The sequence below is a fragment of the Drosophila pseudoobscura genome, chromosome 3, assembly GCF_009870125.1.
Source record: "Drosophila pseudoobscura strain MV-25-SWS-2005 chromosome 3, UCI_Dpse_MV25, whole genome shotgun sequence".
Taxonomy (NCBI): Eukaryota; Metazoa; Arthropoda; class Insecta; order Diptera; family Drosophilidae; genus Drosophila; species Drosophila pseudoobscura.
This window is the reverse complement of record NC_046680.1, coordinates 17,877,891-17,893,956: the sequence shown is the minus strand read 5'-3', so window position 1 is coordinate 17,893,956 and position 16,066 is coordinate 17,877,891. Positions and strand designations below refer to the sequence as shown.

General features: G+C 47.7%; 5 protein-coding genes across 10 annotated transcripts in view; 2 read left to right on the top strand and 3 right to left on the bottom strand.

Moving 5' to 3' along the window:
* Mmp2 (Matrix metalloproteinase 2) overlaps positions 1-8,074 on the top strand; it is a 74,859-nt gene extending 66,785 nt beyond the window's left edge. For both annotated transcript variants that reach the window (XM_002138731.4, XM_015184966.2), the window contains 5 exons: positions 4,438-4,578; positions 4,982-5,127; positions 5,738-6,414; positions 6,477-6,618; positions 6,693-8,074. In XM_002138731.4, the coding sequence (XP_002138767.3) occupies positions 4,438-4,578; positions 4,982-5,127; positions 5,738-6,414; positions 6,477-6,618; positions 6,693-7,219 (1,633 nt within the window). In that variant the 3' untranslated portion in view covers positions 7,220-8,074. The remainder of the gene's footprint in view (positions 1-4,437; positions 4,579-4,981; positions 5,128-5,737; positions 6,415-6,476; positions 6,619-6,692) is intronic.
* A 719-nt stretch (positions 8,075-8,793) lies between these two features.
* On the top strand, positions 8,794-13,380 carry LOC4805121 (alpha-tocopherol transfer protein-like). Of its 4 annotated transcripts, XM_033379216.1 has the most exons (5): positions 8,870-9,012; positions 9,442-9,656; positions 12,441-12,560; positions 12,624-12,996; positions 13,061-13,380. In XM_033379216.1, the coding sequence occupies exons 2-5, from the start codon at positions 9,469-9,471 to the stop codon at positions 13,313-13,315; spliced, it is 936 nt and encodes a 311-aa protein (XP_033235107.1). In that variant the 5' UTR covers positions 8,870-9,012; positions 9,442-9,468; the 3' UTR covers positions 13,316-13,380. The 4 variants fall into 4 exon arrangements, with proteins under 4 accessions (XP_015040451.2, XP_033235107.1, XP_001361579.2 ...); XM_015184965.2 differs by lacking the exons at positions 12,441-12,560; positions 12,624-12,996; positions 13,061-13,380 and adding exons at positions 9,840-10,212; positions 10,277-10,596 and having other exon boundaries at positions 8,794-8,934; positions 9,442-9,776; XM_001361542.4 differs by lacking the exons at positions 12,441-12,560; positions 12,624-12,996; positions 13,061-13,380 and adding exons at positions 9,840-10,212; positions 10,277-10,596 and having other exon boundaries at positions 9,442-9,776.
* LOC117183789 (glutathione S-transferase theta-1-like) lies at positions 10,664-11,624 on the bottom strand. Its single transcript, XM_033379220.1, has 4 exons — positions 11,442-11,624; positions 11,273-11,375; positions 10,886-11,202; positions 10,664-10,828 (listed from the first exon to the last, which is right to left on the bottom strand). Exons 1-4 carry the CDS (start codon positions 11,557-11,559, stop codon positions 10,680-10,682), a joined length of 687 nt encoding a protein of 228 aa, XP_033235111.1. The 5' UTR covers positions 11,560-11,624; the 3' UTR covers positions 10,664-10,679.
* Positions 11,689-15,520, bottom strand: LOC6898790 (glutathione S-transferase theta-1-like). 2 transcript variants are annotated; one of them, XM_033379221.1, is made up of 5 exons: positions 15,322-15,520; positions 15,206-15,252; positions 12,366-12,421; positions 11,996-12,312; positions 11,689-11,937 (listed from the first exon to the last, which is right to left on the bottom strand). In XM_033379221.1, exons 1-5 carry the CDS (start codon positions 15,437-15,439, stop codon positions 11,789-11,791), a joined length of 687 nt encoding a protein of 228 aa, XP_033235112.1. In that variant the 5' UTR covers positions 15,440-15,520; the 3' UTR covers positions 11,689-11,788. The 2 variants fall into 2 exon arrangements, with proteins under 2 accessions (XP_033235112.1, XP_002138766.2); XM_002138730.3 differs by lacking the exons at positions 11,689-11,937; positions 11,996-12,312; positions 12,366-12,421 and adding exons at positions 14,477-14,721; positions 14,780-15,096 and having other exon boundaries at positions 15,150-15,252; positions 15,322-15,518.
* GstT1 (Glutathione S transferase T1) lies at positions 13,448-14,408 on the bottom strand. Its single transcript, XM_001361544.4, has 4 exons — positions 14,226-14,408; positions 14,057-14,159; positions 13,670-13,986; positions 13,448-13,612 (listed from the first exon to the last, which is right to left on the bottom strand). Exons 1-4 carry the CDS (start codon positions 14,341-14,343, stop codon positions 13,464-13,466), a joined length of 687 nt encoding a protein of 228 aa, XP_001361581.2. The 5' UTR covers positions 14,344-14,408; the 3' UTR covers positions 13,448-13,463.
* Positions 15,521-16,066: the final 546 nt, after the last annotated feature.

Below are 16,066 nucleotides of genomic sequence, written 5' to 3'. Positions count from 1 at the left end.
CAAGCGTGTATTCGAAAAGTGTATGTCTATTAAAAAACACCCTTTTGCAACACTAAACCAATCTAGATTCGAATTTCCGTATTAGCTAAAGTGTTTCTTTAAAAGTGTGACTTAAATCTAAAGTGAAATGAAAAACCAAAGTGAAAAATCAACGTAATAAATCAATAGATTGTAGTTTAGTATACAGAACTAACTATAGCCCGTCTCTGCTGTGTTTTACAACACTGCAAAAAGTCAACAATTTCTGTATTTCCGTTAAAAGCCACGAAAATAATGAAATAACGGGCCTAATATAATTCAGAATAATGAAAATTTAATAATACCTAATGGCAAGAATCATTTTCGATTATAAATGGAAGGGAAGGAATGTGGAAGGAATCTGCCACCCTCCCCCGGGGGGGACAGGCACAACTGTGGCACACTTATGTGGCAACTTCTTGTGGCAAATATTTACCTACTGTGGCCCTGTGGCATCCATCCATCCCACATCTCTGCCTCTATGAGCAAAATAACATTTGCAATTTTAAGCACTTGAGACTGGTAGTCATCCACTTGTGGAAGGACTCGTGTGTGTGTCCCTGGCCCTGTCAATGTCTCGGAATGTCTCAGGCTAATGACAAATTTCCATTTATTACTCTCGTATGTACTTTTTCGTTATTTCTCTTGTGGGTTACATTCTGATTATTTATTAATTAAATTAGTTATGACACGACAGGATGCAAAGTCATTTGTTGCCTTCTTTGGCTTGCTTTTTTTGCCTTCCCGTTTGTCCTGTTTGTGTTTGCGTGTGGCTTATGGCTGCGACCCAACCAGGAAAACGGCCCCAGTCTATGGGGCCATTATTCCAGGGCTTAGGCCAGGACTTTGACCTGTTTTTAAGCTATTTCATTGAGATTCGTGCCCTTGTCAAACCCTTTTTGCACACAAGGGCTTACATTTTTAATGTCGAGCAGACGGTTAAGCATAATTATGTTTGCAGATGTTCGGGGACCTGCGGCCGCCCCTCCGGCTGGTGGGGATTTCCGTTTCCCGGTCAGGTAGGGGACCCTCTTATTAGCCGCCGCACAATGCCTCGACGATATCCTCGCTCACATGGAGTGCCACTTGGGTGTGTCCTTGGAACAGATGTCCCGGCGCGCTCTTGTCATATCTCGAGTGTCGCAGGTGTAATTCACTCGATGCTCAATATCTGTTCAATAAATTAAGGACATCGTACGGGTGTGGGACAGAGGATGGGGCGTGGGAGACAGAGTTTGGAGAAATATTTCTGGGGGAAAGTTTTGTGCCACGACAACGAAAAATTGCGACAAAAATACATTTTTTTATTCTCCCCTCTCCGCCCTCCCCCCTCCTCTAGCATCGTTTTAATTTGTGCGAAATTAAGCAAAAAAAACAAGAAAGAAAAAATAAACTCATTTTGTTGGGCGAAACTTTTTCGATAGCTGTCTGACAACAAAACCAACAAACAAACAAACAAAAAAAAAAAAAAACGGAAGTGCATCGAAGAGGCAGATACCCTTGTTGTGTCCTGTGGGATCCTCTTATGCCCACATCGATTCCAAATCGAAATACCCCTCTGAAGAGGGCTTAGAGGGCGCTGGCTGCTGGGAAAACTTTCAGCGGAAGTTGATGGCAGGAAAAGTCGAGTAAAATGTGCATGAAATTGTGTCTGCGAGAAGAAAAATCTATGCGATTGAGGAAAAATTGGAAAACGCCGCCTACACCCGCGAGCCACCTTGTCTGAGCCTCTGGGCTTTTCTATTACGCCACATCTCGGAACGAAAATACTCTCATTCCAGCCCATTTATTCGCCGGGTTTCTCTGCTTTTTGGGGCACCCAAGGACTTGAGGCTGTCTTGAGGGAGCGGAGGAAAGGGCATGCAAAGCGCGGCTGCCATCGGTGATTTAGTTGTTAGCCTGCGGACAAACATTTCATGGGTCGATGTGTGCCCGATTCAATCAACTGGCAGTGACAGACGGCAGACAGGAGCAGGGACGAGAGTGTAGTGCAAGGATGCCATGCCTTTGGTTACCCGTGTGCAATTTTAATCAAAAATCGCATGTGTGCTCCGCTCTGATATATTGCGACTCGACTGCGTTGGCATAATGGTGACAGTTCCGCAAATGAGCATTGAAAACGTCCAAAGTCTACTCGATTGGAAGCGGAAATGCTCGTACTCGGGCATGTAACATTTTGGGGCAAGGGGGCCGGCCTGGTTCCACCTGGTGATGACACGGAAGAGAGCTTAGTGTTGTAGAGTCTTCGACCAGCCGTGGACTAGTGACTGACGTCCATGGCAAGCCACTGATTCGATTTCGCAATCGCCCAGGCATTGCCAGGGAGGGGGGCATCTCCTCTCCTCTCCACTCGCCTCTGTTCCCGTTTTCCATCCATTTGCCTAATTGTTCAGTTTGTTTTACGTGTAAGGCTACAAATTGGCCCAGACACACGTTTCCCCCAGACAGTGGAAAACGGACAGGAGTGCCTGACGGAGTCCAGGTATCCACATGCACGTTCCCCAGTCCCTGCCTCGCCCTGCTCTCTCTCCACTCTCTCGGTGGATCTCTCTTTGCATTGAGGGCTCATAATAATTTAAATGCTCGGCACACAGAGTGACATGGCAAAGACAAACAGAGGTCAAACCGAAGCTCCACTGCTGCTGTTTCTGTTGCAACTGTAAATGGCTACGTGACCGGATGCAGGGCAATGGTTTGCATATAAATCCGAACGCAGTGGCAACGAAATTAGCACGACAAAGGCACACGGACTGCTGGGGACTGCGACTGCGACTGGGACTCCGCAGCCTGAGGATTAGACAGTTGGGCGCTGGCATGCCTTGAGTTAATTTACCCCTTGGCCGGCCGGCAACAAGCGCTGTGCAAATAGGAGACTGGGACCTGCCGGACCGAAAGGCTTGAGCCGGCCCTGCCGCCCGACCAGACGGGCGGATCAACAACCAGGCAAACAAATGGCGTTGCAATTGAGCACGTTTCTGGTGAGTCCAGGACGAGGACGAGGACGAGGACGAGACCGAGAACATGGAAATGAACTGCGACACTGTTTCGGAGTCGCAGTCAGAGTCAGAGTCAGAGGTCGAGGGGGTGTCCAGGTCAAGTGGCATGCAGCAGTTGTCAGTACGTGCGCCTAATGATGTTGCAGAGGATGAATGTCGAAAACTAGAAGGGAAGGAGGCCAGACGTACACACGAGTGTGTGGCATATGTGGCATGTGGCAGCTTTATTCAATTATCACCCCCGATAGCTCGATAGCAAATAGTGCAATCAATCGATTCTCGAAAGCGATATCATCTATCGAAAGCGGTGAAAAACTCTATTAGCTGAGCGGCAATTTGCATGGAAATATCCGAACTCGTAGGACGTTGCACGTTCCCGGCTCCTGGCTCAATGGCCTGACTAAATTTGATTGGAAGCACAGCAGTAGTTAGCAGTCGAAAGCCAGGCCAAAAGAAACGGGGAAACGGGCCAATTTGGGGGCAGGCGATCAATGATACGGCAGCAAATGCCGTAATGGCTGAAGAAGAAGAAGACCCGAACCCCGGCCACGCACGCAAAGCCAAAAGCCTCTACCCGACAACAACAAAAAAAGGGAACAGGGAAAACCAAACTAGAAAAAATACAATGGAAATTAAGGGCACACGCAGCATACGGGCAGGGCATGCATCTGGTCCGAGTCCTGGTCCTGGTCCTGGTCCTGGCCCTGGTCCTGGGGCTTTAGGTAAACCACAAATAGGATCAACTTGGCTGGCCTGCCGTCGCCGTCGCCGTCTCCTCCTCCTCCGTTTCTGTCTCTGTTTCTCGAGCAACAACAGAAGCATCAGCAGACGCGCTCCGACATAAAAGAAACATAACTAATTTGCATAAAATGCGGAAACCCAGCCCGAAAACACAGAGATAGAAAGGGCTCCATCTCTGGGCTGGGGCCAAACTTTGCTGACGGAAATCGAGTAAAGTCGTAAGTGGAGCGGCTGCCGGTCCAGGTCCAGGTCCAGGACCAGGACCAGGTCCAGCTTCAGCTTCAGGTACGGTTACGCGTTTTGTGTGTTTGCCAAAAACTTTGGCACAGAATTTACAAAACACCAAACTAAGTGAAAACCACCTTCGTCCTTAGACATTATGGAAACTTTTAGCATGACAAAGTGAAAGTGAGGCAGGGGGAAAGTGAGCTCTGACCACCATATTAGTGGTTTCTCGTCCTGGCTTCCACGGGGCGGCCACGGCCACGGCAGCGTCAGATAAGCGATAAAGTTTGGGTCCGACTACGGGAAACATTCGCATAGCGGAAGGTTTTTCCCCTGGAAACGAGACGCAAATTATGCAAGGTCCTGCCCCATTGTTGTGGGCCCTTTTATGCTGGAAAGGAAGAGTGTTTCGAACTGTAACTGATGTGATATCTGTGCGAATTCTTTCTCGTTTTAGCCTGGTCAACCAAACGATGCCCGATGCGGGCAAGATTCGAATGATGGTCTCCCGCGCCCTGAACGTGTGGGAGAACAACTCCAAGCTGACGTTCCGCGAGGTGTACAGCGATCAGGCGGACATCCAAGTGCTCTTTGCTCGGTACGTATTGGGGATGGGATGGGCTGGATATCATAAAAAACGCGCTTCTTTATTGCCATAAACATGGGCCACCAGCCAAAGAGGCCATAAAACTGCACTTAAAACCCAGGCAAACGATAAATAAGCCACGTATTAAACCATGGAGCTGGAACAGGACCACCAGGCGTTGTAGCCAATCACGATGTACCGATGATGAAATGCCAGCAATGGCAGCAATGACAATGTCCAAGAACATGCCTCCTGCTGCATGGCAGTGGAATCAAAGAGTTTATGTGGCAGCTGCTTGTTCTTAGATAAGCTGTGAATATGCGTTCCCCTTAGCTTTGGTCGTAATGTTTATGAGACTCTGAGACACATGGACTAATCCTGAACGATGTCTCACTGGCTCTCTGTTTTTTTGCAGTCTCCAGCACGGCGATGGCTATAAATTCGACGGTCCCGGCCAGGTGCTGGCCCATGCCTTCTATCCCGGCGAAGGACGCGGCGGCGATGCCCACTTCGATGCGGACGAGATCTGGAACTTTGACGGCAACGCGGACGACAGTCGAGGTGTGTGTTCTACAGTTTGTAAATTTCCATCATAATTGCATTCACCTTTTGACGTAAACTAATTAAATTAGGTAATAATCATGTTTCGCGGTCATGTGGAGCCTGTTGTGGCAGGCCACACGTCGGGCAAAATCAATAAAAATTGCATTCGCGGCGACCGCATCAGCCATGACTGGCGACGCGTTGCCTGCCGCATGGCTCATGTCCCATGGCTCATGGCTCATGGCTCATGCCTCGTGCAGCATGCCGCATGCCGCCACTGGCGTTTTGTAATTTAGCACAATAAATTCTCTGCCCCTTGCACCGCCCCGCCCCGCACCGCACCGCACCACGCCCTCGTGCGCTGTGCTTCGGCATTTTTAATGGTTTTTAATGCCAATAAAAAATTGTCAGCATGACGCGTGACGTTGGCAGCCATTTTAAAATGTTGCAAGCGTCGCCATTTTTATGCCACTTACAAAGTCGTCAAGGCGACGACGGCGATGCCCTGCCCTTGGCCCTACCCCTGCCTGTGCCTGTGCCTGGGCCCCTTTCACTCCTTGCCATTAACCAGTCATCCGTATTTATGTTGCATTTCATTTCATTTGCTGCCATTCCGTGCCTCTTGCAGGAACCAACTTTCTGAATGTGGCGCTGCACGAACTGGGTCACTCCCTGGGGCTGGGCCACTCCTCGGACTCGGATGCGGTCATGTTCCCATGGTACCAGAACAACGAGGTGGACGGCAAGCTGCCGGACGACGATCGCACTGGCATTCAGGAGCTGTACGGCTCCAAGGAGAAGACCTGGGGACCCTACCGGCCGCGCACCACCCCGAGCACCACCACCACCAGCACCACCATGCGAACGCTCAGCTACTATCCCCAGTCCAACTATCCCAACTATCGGCCGCGATATCCCCCCAGCTACGATCCCAACAGAGATCGAGAGCGGGAGCGGGAGCGGGAACGGGAACGCGAACAGGAACGGGCGCGGCAGAGACAGCAACGGGAGCGGGAGGAGGAACGGGCACGTGAACGGGAGCGGGAGCTGGAGCGCGAACGAGAGCGGGAGGAGAGGGAGAGGAACAGACAGCGAGACCGGGAGAGAGAGCGGCTGAGCACGAGCACAACCACATCGAGGACGCCCACAACGCGGCGGCCGTATCCAACCACGGGACAGCGGCAGCACCAGCCCCACCACCACCCCCGGCAGCACAAGCCCCGCAAGCCGAAGCCCGACAGCTGCCTGACCAGCTACGATGCCATTTCCATGATCCGCGGCGAGCTGTTCATCTTCAGGGGACAGGTACTGGGAACACAAGTGTACAAGCATTGCAATCGGGGACTCAACTCTTCTTCCTTTTGCAGTTCCTTTGGCGCATCGGGGCACGCGGCATGTATCCTGGCTACCCCACGGAAACGCGCCGCCATTGGGCAGCCCTGCCCGAGAACTTCACCCGAGTGGATGCGGTGTACGAGAACAAGCAGCGCCAGATCGTGTTCTTCATTGGTGAGCCATCAGCGCACAAATGACATTGGTCCTTGCCTCTGAGCTAACATGGGTTTCCTCTTGCTCTTCCTTAGGTCGACAGTACTATGTGTTCAATTCGGTGAACTTGGCCAGCGGCTATCCCAAGCCACTGGCCAGCCTGGGGCTGCCTCCGACCTTGTCCCACATCGATGCCTCGTTCGTGTGGGGCCACAACAACCGCACGTATCTGACCAGCGGCACCCTCTACTGGCGCATCGACGACTACACGGGCCAGGTGGAGCTGGACTATCCGCGGGACATGAGCATTTGGTCGGGAGTGGGCTACAACATCGATGCCGCCTTCCAGTACAGCGACGGCAAGACGTACTTCTTCAAGAACCTGGGCTACTGGGAGTTCAACGACGATCGCATGAAGGTAGCCCACGCCAAGGCGAAGCTATCGTCGCGCAAATGGATGCAGTGCGCACGCAGCGTCAACGAAGTGGACGACGAGCAGCGCTACACGGCGCCCCTGGTCTCCGGCGAGGAGCAGACAACGGAGGCGAGCGGCGCAAGGGAACGTCGCATCAGTCTCTATCTGCTTTGTGCCCTACTACTCGCCACAGCTTGGAGCAGTTAAGACTCAGCGGAGGGCTTAGGTTTAGCCATACATAGCGATAAGCGCCACGATTCGCCTCATTCGGACTCGAATCCCTCATTTTCCACAACCACAACCAGCACTTACATATGCATAAACACATAAATATATATACGAAATACGATTATATCTAGATGTAAAGTTGAGCAGAGCGCAACTGTGTGACAGTCTGGCGCTTGATTGCCCCCAAAGACGACACCCGAGCGGCCTTTTATAGAATTAAGGGCACAAAAATCAGCAGCCAAGTGGCAGTCATCCATAGACGCAGAAGTCTAGGGCTCGCCACTTGCTGCCTCATCCTTGGACACTTGCCAATCCTGGACACTGGGCGCCAATAGCACCAATAGCAGGGCTGTTTTACCAGATCTATACACGATGCATAAGATATATAGAATACAAGTTTGATTTGATACCTTAGCAATACGAGTATGTACGAGTAGGTGTAGCACGCATGCCCGAAAAGTCGACCATTTAGGATAACCCACGATGGAAATTTCGGAGCCACAACTGCCTTATAATTAAGTACAGTATTGCTTCTGAGTGACGGAACAGGCACGGATCCAGCTGTTAGCTGTTAGCTGTGAGCTGAATGCTGTCCTGTCTGCGTCTCTACATTTCTTTTGACCGAACCTTTCTAACTATTTATATATAAATGTGATATTATCATAAATTCGCGATGGTAAACGCGCGATTGTAAACGAAACAAAAACTGGAATAAACACCCACAAAAGCCAAGTTAAACTATTGCATTTTTGGTAAGAATTTAGTTTATGGTACCCTTGCATAAGATATACTTACTTAAAGGAAGAGTAAATAAATAAAATTCATTCAGTAAAAGCGTTCTCGTCTTTCATTTGAGTGGTGATAAAAGCCTTCGTCTGAGTTCCATATCTTTCCGATTATATGTATATGTATCCTAAACTTAGTTATGGCCTGCTATAAAATTAACGTAGTCACAATGAGTTGGATATTTTGATTTGGTCGTTTGGCCCTCAGTGACAAGGGCAAAAGAGACCCCAGAAGCGAGCCCACGCTGATAGAGAAATCATCGTGTTTGTCTAGCTCCAACGAAGCAACAAAAAGGGAATAAAAGCTGGAAACAGATGTATCATTTTCAGCGATAATATCGTTATCTCTGGGTAGACAGTGCTCTATATAGTCTAGTAATGAGGAGGTGGACTTATTGATATCAGCACCGGTTCAGGTGTACGCATTGGAGCCCGTATCTTTCCAGCATGTATATAGAACTCCATATATGTACAATGGACTTGCTCATGGAAATTTTATATAGAAAGTCTTAGTAACAACTTCCTGTCGGGTCAATGATTGCCAGCCACTCTGATGAACAGGAGATTCCCCATCGACTGTAATGAATAATCACCGTAGTGAGTGGCCTCCGATCAGCTTGTGTTCTATCTTATCTCCAGGTGTCGGCTGCCGGTGGGCAAAAGGTGTTAGTTTATTGCAACAGTACTCTCTCCCGTACGCGCCCTCAATCTCTCCCTATGTCGATTCGTTCAACTGTCATCAGGCTATGCGTCACTGGTCGTGACGTCCACCAGTTTCTCCATATGCCATATACCATATACCATAACCAACCTGAACCAGAACCAAAATCGGCTTTTCCATGCCGAGGCGGTGGCAGTCGCGCGCCCACAGTCAAAGTCAGCGGTTCAGCTTTCAAATTTTGCGACGAGGTGCGCATACACACTATATATAGACGAGCAGTCCAATTTATTTGTATATATAACTGCTATATTAAATTAAAGACAATTGTGAGTAGAGGTCGGACAATGTGGAAATTTAGAAAGCCAGTCACAAGCTTTATGCTAAATACGAAGGCACGACGAACCGATGTCAAGTCTTTGGGCGAGCAGTTCTCCAAAAAGATTGGAGATCTCCGATGATAAGCGATATCTTGACTTGGGGCGTGAAGATTGTCTGATTGTGTCGGTGCATCTACGATGCTTAACTAACCCAAAATACGACTATCTCTTAGTCGCTGTTTAACTACAAAGCCACTAATCTAATCGAAAACTTCGTCAATTATCGGTTGTAGCCATATGGCTACTACAATCTAATCAACCAGAAGAGACACCACTTACCAGCCAACAACTTGGCTAGAGGCAGAAATGGGGCAGGCTGACTAATAAGACCTCGAAAAAATTTCAATAAATCAAACTCTATGCCATTGCATTGAACAGGTAGGTGGTGATAAGGAGCGCGTTGCCATGTCCGACCAAAATTCCATACGCAGCCTGAGCCCAGAGCTGGCCAGCAAAGCCCAGAAGGAGCTGGGAGAGGTGCCCGATCGGATCGAAGAGGACATTGACACCCTGCGCACTTGGATCTCAAAGCAGCCACATCTGAAGGCCCGCCAGGATGCCCAGTTCCTGATAGCCTTCCTGCGCGGCTGTAAGTACAGCCTGGAGAAGACCAAGCTCAAGCTGGACAACTTCTATGCCATGCGAGGCGTCGTTCCTGAGTTATACAAGAATCGCTTTGTGGGAGAGAAGCAAATGGGAATACTCGAAACAGGGTAAGCACGATTCGATCACATAGTACAGCAGAATGTTCCCAATGTGAAATATTATTATTTCAGATGCCTCCTCCGCTTGCCCCAGCCCCTGGGCGCAGATGGGCCCCGCATTCACATCTCCCGCTATGGCCTATACGACTCCAAGAAGTACTCCATCGCAGAGGTTGTCCAAGTCAGCACCATGATTGGAGAGATTCAGATACGGGAGGACGACAATGCCATGATTTCCGGCTTCGTTGAGATCATCGACATGAAGGGCGTTGGGGCAGGTCATATATTCCAGTTCGATGCGGTGCTGGTCAAGAAGCTGGCCGTTCTTGGTGACAAGGCACTCCCCTACAGGCCCAAGGGCTTCCACTTTGTCAATGCACCAGCCAGTGCCGAGACGTTTATGTCCATTGCAAAGAGTTTGATGAGTGAGAAGATTCGAAAGCGAGTGAGTTCTAGCCCACTCTCCCGGTATTTAATATAGCTAACCAATCCTCCGCTTCTACTCATAGTTTCACATACACACCAAGCTGGAGAGCCTCTACAAATATGTCCCCAAAGAATGCCTGCCGGCCGAGTACGGTGGAAGCAATGGAACCATAGATGATGTGGTCACCACGTGGAGGGAAAAACTCTTGTCTTATCAGAACTTCTTCGAGGAGGAGGTGTCGTACGGCACAAATGAGAAGCTGAGGCGAGGGGACGCCGTCAACGTCGAATCCCTCTTTGGAATTGAGGGATCTTTTAGAAAGCTCGACATCGACTAGGATAAGCAGTTAGCAAATAGTTATTTAATAATGAATTCTAATGAATACAGAACAAAGGAAAAACACTCTTTAAAGGCACATGGCAGGGACTGACAAAAACCTTAAAACATTAACAAATGCAATTGCGACTGGTACGATTCGCAGAATTTTATACCTTGGCACTGACTGCCTGCTTGCTCTTTTGGTACACAAAATTGTGGGCCTCATCGAAGTAGGGATTAGAGGATTCTCGCACACGTTCCAGCCACTTGACTACCTTGGGAAATTGTTTCGCGCTTACATTGTACTGACAGAGCTCTGTAAATAATGTGAATCAGCAAATTAAATTAGTTGAACAAATTCGGCTTGACTTACTAATTTGATTTATTTCGGAAGCACCGAAAAGATCGGCCACAGTCAGCTGATCCCCAATTAGAAAGTCCTTCTCCAGCCACAGACGCTCCAAGAGACCCAAATTGGCTTCCACTTCCTTAGTCATCTTTTGAATCTGCTCGGTCTTTGGCATTGGGGCAATACCGTTTACGGGATATAGCCACGCATTCCGAAAGAAGAGTCCGCAGGCCAGTCGAATGCTCAAATGCTGCCACTCCAGAAACTCATCGACGCGGGCACGTCCCTCCAAAGACTTGGGATAGAGCTGCTCGCTGAATTGACCTTTGTCTGATAGATAGCTGAAAGAGGAGGGCAATGTTCGGTTATTTGAGAGCTGCTTTAGCAGGTTCACAGGCGTTGCTGGCTTACCGCACAATCGCCACACTTTCGGCCAACTGAAATTTGCCATCTACAATAGCTGGAACCTTCTGGAAACGATTGATCTTCTTGTACTCGTCCGTCAATTGCTCGCCTGCAAGAAGAGGTAAACAAATTTATTCAATTAGCCGGCAAGTTTGTTTGGCTCGTTCTTGCTTACGTTTTCGAAGGGCCACCGGACAGCCCTCAAATGGGGTCTTGCCCAATTTCATTCCAATCCATAACGCCCGGGATGGCTGCGACAAGAAATCATAATAATACTTAATTGACTTGGACATTTTAATACAATTATTGGCGAGGGCACGAAAATCGGGCAAATTATTTTTGGAAAGCTGAACGAACGCAGCTGACAGAAAAAGCTCAGGTACAAAGTTCAAGCGGCGCTACACAACACTAGACTGGGCGCGCACGCAAGGTATACATATTTTATATTTGAAAAAGAATCTTCACGAAAAACTTTTAATACATACAAATGTAGGTATATAAATACATTGAAAATATTCAGTCTCACAACTTGGCGGAAGCCGCCTGTTTGGCCTTTTTGTACACAAAAGTAAGGGCTTCGTCGTGGTAAGGATTAGTAGCATTACGGACACGTTCCAGCCACTTGGCTACCTTCGGAAATTGTTTCTCATTCACATTATATTGGCAAAGCTCTGAAAGATATGCGGTTGCGTATTCAATTGAAAGAGCAGAAAACTCAATTTGTCTTACTAATTTGATTGATTTCGGTAGCACCAAAAAGGTCAGCCAGAGTCAAATGATCCCCAATCAGGTAGTCCTTTTCCAGCCATAGAACCTCCAAGAGGCCCAAATTGATTTCCACGTCTTTTATGAGCTGTTGAATCTGCTCTGGTTTTGGCACTGGGGCAAGACCATTTATGGGAAAAAGCCAGGCTTCGCGGAAGAAAACTGAGCAGGCCAATCGAATGTTCAAATGCTGCCACTCCAGATATTCATCAACACGGGCCCGTTCCTCCACAGACCTGGGATATAGCTGGTTGCTGAATTGACCTTTGTCTGAGAGATAACTGATGGTGCGTTGGTAAGGTGCATTTCTGATTAAAACAGTATTAGGGCATACCGCACAATTGCCACAGTTTCGGCCAAATGAAAGTTTCCGTCCACTATGGCTGGGACCTTCTGAAAACGGCTGTAAGTACAGCCTGGAGAAGACCAAGCTCAAGCTGGACAACTTCTATGCCATGCGAGGCGTCGTTCCTGAGTTATACAAGAATCGCTTTGTGGGAGAGAAGCAAATGGGAATACTCGAAACAGGGTAAGCACGATTCGATCACATAGTACAGCAGAATGTTCCCAATGTGAAATATTATTATTTCAGATGCCTCCTCCGCTTGCCCCAGCCCCTGGGCGCAGATGGGCCCCGCATTCACATCTCCCGCTATGGCCTATACGACTCCAAGAAGTACTCCATCGCAGAGGTTGTCCAAGTCAGCACCATGATTGGAGAGATTCAGATACGGGAGGACGACAATGCCATGATTTCCGGCTTCGTTGAGATCATCGACATGAAGGGCGTTGGGGCAGGTCATATATTCCAGTTCGATGCGGTGCTGGTCAAGAAGCTGGCCGTTCTTGGTGACAAGGCACTCCCCTACAGGCCCAAGGGCTTCCACTTTGTCAATGCACCAGCCAGTGCCGAGACGTTTATGTCCATTGCAAAGAGTTTGATGAGTGAGAAGATTCGAAAGCGAGTGAGTTCTAGCCCACTCTCCCGGTATTTAATATAGCTAACCAATCCTCCGCTTCTACTCATAGTTTCACATACACACCAAGCTGGAGAGCCTCTACAAATATGTCCCCAAAGAATGCCTGCCGGCCGAGTACGGTGGAAGCAATGGAACCATAGATGATGTGGTCACCACGTGGAGGGAAAAACTCTTGTCTTATCAGAACTTCTTCGAGGAGGAGGTGTCGTACGGCACAAATGAGAAGCTGAGGCGAGGGGACGCCGTCAACGTCGAATCCCTCTTTGGAATTGAGGGATCTTTTAGAAAGCTCGACATCGACTAGGATAAGCAGTTAGCAAATAGTTATTTAATAATGAATTCTAATGAATACAGAACAAAGGAAAAACACTCTTTAAAGGCACATGGCAGGGACTGACAAAAACCTTAAAACATTAACAAATGCAATTGCGACTGGTACGATTCGCAGAATTTTATACCTTGGCACTGACTGCCTGCTTGCTCTTTTGGTACACAAAATTGTGGGCCTCATCGAAGTAGGGATTAGAGGATTCTCGCACACGTTCCAGCCACTTGACTACCTTGGGAAATTGTTTCGCGCTTACATTGTACTGACAGAGCTCTGTAAATAATGTGAATCAGCAAATTAAATTAGTTGAACAAATTCGGCTTGACTTACTAATTTGATTTATTTCGGAAGCACCGAAAAGATCGGCCACAGTCAGCTGATCCCCAATTAGAAAGTCCTTCTCCAGCCACAGACGCTCCAAGAGACCCAAATTGGCTTCCACTTCCTTAGTCATCTTTTGAATCTGCTCGGTCTTTGGCATTGGGGCAATACCGTTTACGGGATATAGCCACGCATTCCGAAAGAAGAGTCCGCAGGCCAGTCGAATGCTCAAATGCTGCCACTCCAGAAACTCATCGACGCGGGCACGTCCCTCCAAAGACTTGGGATAGAGCTGCTCGCTGAATTGACCTTTGTCTGATAGATAGCTGAAAGAGGAGGGCAATGTTCGGTTATTTGAGAGCTGCTTTAGCAGGTTCACAGGCGTTGCTGGCTTACCGCACAATCGCCACACTTTCGGCCAACTGAAATTTGCCATCTACAATAGCTGGAACCTTCTGGAAACGATTGATCTTCTTGTACTCGTCCGTCAATTGCTCGCCTGCAAGAAGAGGTAAACAAATTTATTCAATTAGCCGGCAAGTTTGTTTGGCTCGTTCTTGCTTACGTTTTCGAAGGGCCACCGGACAGCCCTCAAATGGGGTCTTGCCCAATTTCATTCCAATCCATAACGCCCGGGATGGCTGCGACAAGAAATCATAATAATACTTAATTGACTTGGACATTTTAATACAATTATTGGCGAGGGCACGAAAATCGGGCAAATTATTTTTGGAAAGCTGAACGAACGCAGCTGACAGAAAAAGCTCAGGTACAAAGTTCAAGCGGCGCTACACAACACTAGACTGGGCGCGCACGCAAGGTATACATATTTTATATTTGAAAAAGAATCTTCACGAAAAACTTTTAATACATACAAATGTAGGTATATAAATACATTGAAAATATTCAGTCTCACAACTTGGCGGAAGCCGCCTGTTTGGCCTTTTTGTACACAAAAGTAAGGGCTTCGTCGTGGTAAGGATTAGTAGCATTACGGACACGTTCCAGCCACTTGGCTACCTTCGGAAATTGTTTCTCATTCACATTATATTGGCAAAGCTCTGAAAGATATGCGGTTGCGTATTCAATTGAAAGAGCAGAAAACTCAATTTGTCTTACTAATTTGATTGATTTCGGTAGCACCAAAAAGGTCAGCCAGAGTCAAATGATCCCCAATCAGGTAGTCCTTTTCCAGCCATAGAACCTCCAAGAGGCCCAAATTGATTTCCACGTCTTTTATGAGCTGTTGAATCTGCTCTGGTTTTGGCACTGGGGCAAGACCATTTATGGGAAAAAGCCAGGCTTCGCGGAAGAAAACTGAGCAGGCCAATCGAATGTTCAAATGCTGCCACTCCAGATATTCATCAACACGGGCCCGTTCCTCCACAGACCTGGGATATAGCTGGTTGCTGAATTGACCTTTGTCTGAGAGATAACTGATGGTGCGTTGGTAAGGTGCATTTCTGATTAAAACAGTATTAGGGCATACCGCACAATTGCCACAGTTTCGGCCAAATGAAAGTTTCCGTCCACTATGGCTGGGACCTTCTGAAAACGATTTATATTCTTGTATTCATCCGTCAACTGCTCGACTGCAACACAAGGGTTAAATAACTACATAAATAAACAGTATGAAGAATACTTAGATTGTCGTTTCTCACATTTACGCAGGGCAATGGGGCAATCTTCGAAAGGGGTCCTGCCCCACTTCAGTGCAATCCAAAGGGCACGGGAAGGGGGCGACAGGAAATCGTAATATAGCTGTATTGGCTTGGGCATATTGAATATTCACCGATATTGTTTATAATCCGCGCAACAAGTCTCTCTGCTTTCGGCCACCAGCTGATAAGACGCTGAAAAAGCTCTGGCCGAAGCTCAAACAAAAATCGCTTCACAACACTCGTTCGAGCATATATAGTTGTCCCGCTTTAGCAGATTTGGCGCCAGCAATTTTAAAGTTAAACTGAAATAAAGACATATTGCTGGCTCCAGCTTATCATATTTAACGTACTGTCCAAAGTTCGCTACGTCATCGCAGTCAATCAGAATGTATAGGTTTTATCTATGCAAGCAAGATAATTACCACATAAATCAAAAAAGGGTCCCTCTACAAGTAATGCATCACTTTCGCGGTGACTTTGCACCTCTAGTCTTTTTCGACATTTAAACAAATTATTTTTAATTTATTAACGCACTCAACAGGGGGACTCTACAATACGCTGTCATTTATAAACTGTATGTTTGTATTTCGACTTTATATTATAGGTATATGCATCTATACATACGATATACTATATGTGTACATGTACATGTGTAAACTAGTATCAAAAATTAGTAGAAACGACACTTAACTAGTTAAGCAAAAATTATCGAAAATATATATGTTCCCATGAACTCAAGCATGTA

Bases quoted from the DNA above. Each gene is read 5' to 3' on its own strand.
- LOC4805121 (XM_015184965.2), top strand. From the start codon at position 8,809: ATGCCATATACCATATACCATAACCAACCTGAACCAGAACCAAAATCG. The intron at 9,777-9,839 runs GTAAGCACGATT...TTATTATTTCAG, and splicing joins ATGGGAATACTCGAAACAGG to ATGCCTCCTCCGCTTGCCCC. The intron at 10,213-10,276 runs GTGAGTTCTAGC...TTCTACTCATAG, and splicing joins GTGAGAAGATTCGAAAGCGA to TTTCACATACACACCAAGCT.
- LOC117183789 (XM_033379220.1), bottom strand. From the start codon at position 11,559: ATGTCCAAGTCAATTAAGTATTATTATGATTTCTTGTCGCAGCCATCC. The intron at 11,203-11,272 runs GTAAGCCAGCAA...CTCCTCTTTCAG, and splicing joins GAAAGTGTGGCGATTGTGCG to CTATCTATCAGACAAAGGTC. The intron at 10,829-10,885 runs GTAAGTCAAGCC...CATTATTTACAG, and splicing joins TTCCGAAATAAATCAAATTA to AGCTCTGTCAGTACAATGTA.
- GstT1 (XM_001361544.4), bottom strand. From the start codon at position 14,343: ATGTCCAAGTCAATTAAGTATTATTATGATTTCTTGTCGCAGCCATCC. The intron at 14,160-14,225 runs GTAAGCAAGAAC...CTCTTCTTGCAG, and splicing joins TCCGGTGGCCCTTCGAAAAC to GCGAGCAATTGACGGACGAG. The intron at 13,987-14,056 runs GTAAGCCAGCAA...CTCCTCTTTCAG, and splicing joins GAAAGTGTGGCGATTGTGCG to CTATCTATCAGACAAAGGTC.
- LOC6898790 (XM_033379221.1), bottom strand. From the start codon at position 15,439: ATGCCCAAGCCAATACAGCTATATTACGATTTCCTGTCGCCCCCTTCC. The intron at 15,253-15,321 runs GTGAGAAACGAC...CTTGTGTTGCAG, and splicing joins CCCCATTGCCCTGCGTAAAT to TCGAGCAGTTGACGGATGAA. The intron at 12,422-15,205 runs GTCCCAGCCATA...CGTTTTCAGAAG, and splicing joins ATATAAATCGTTTTCAGAAG to GTCCCAGCCATAGTGGACGG.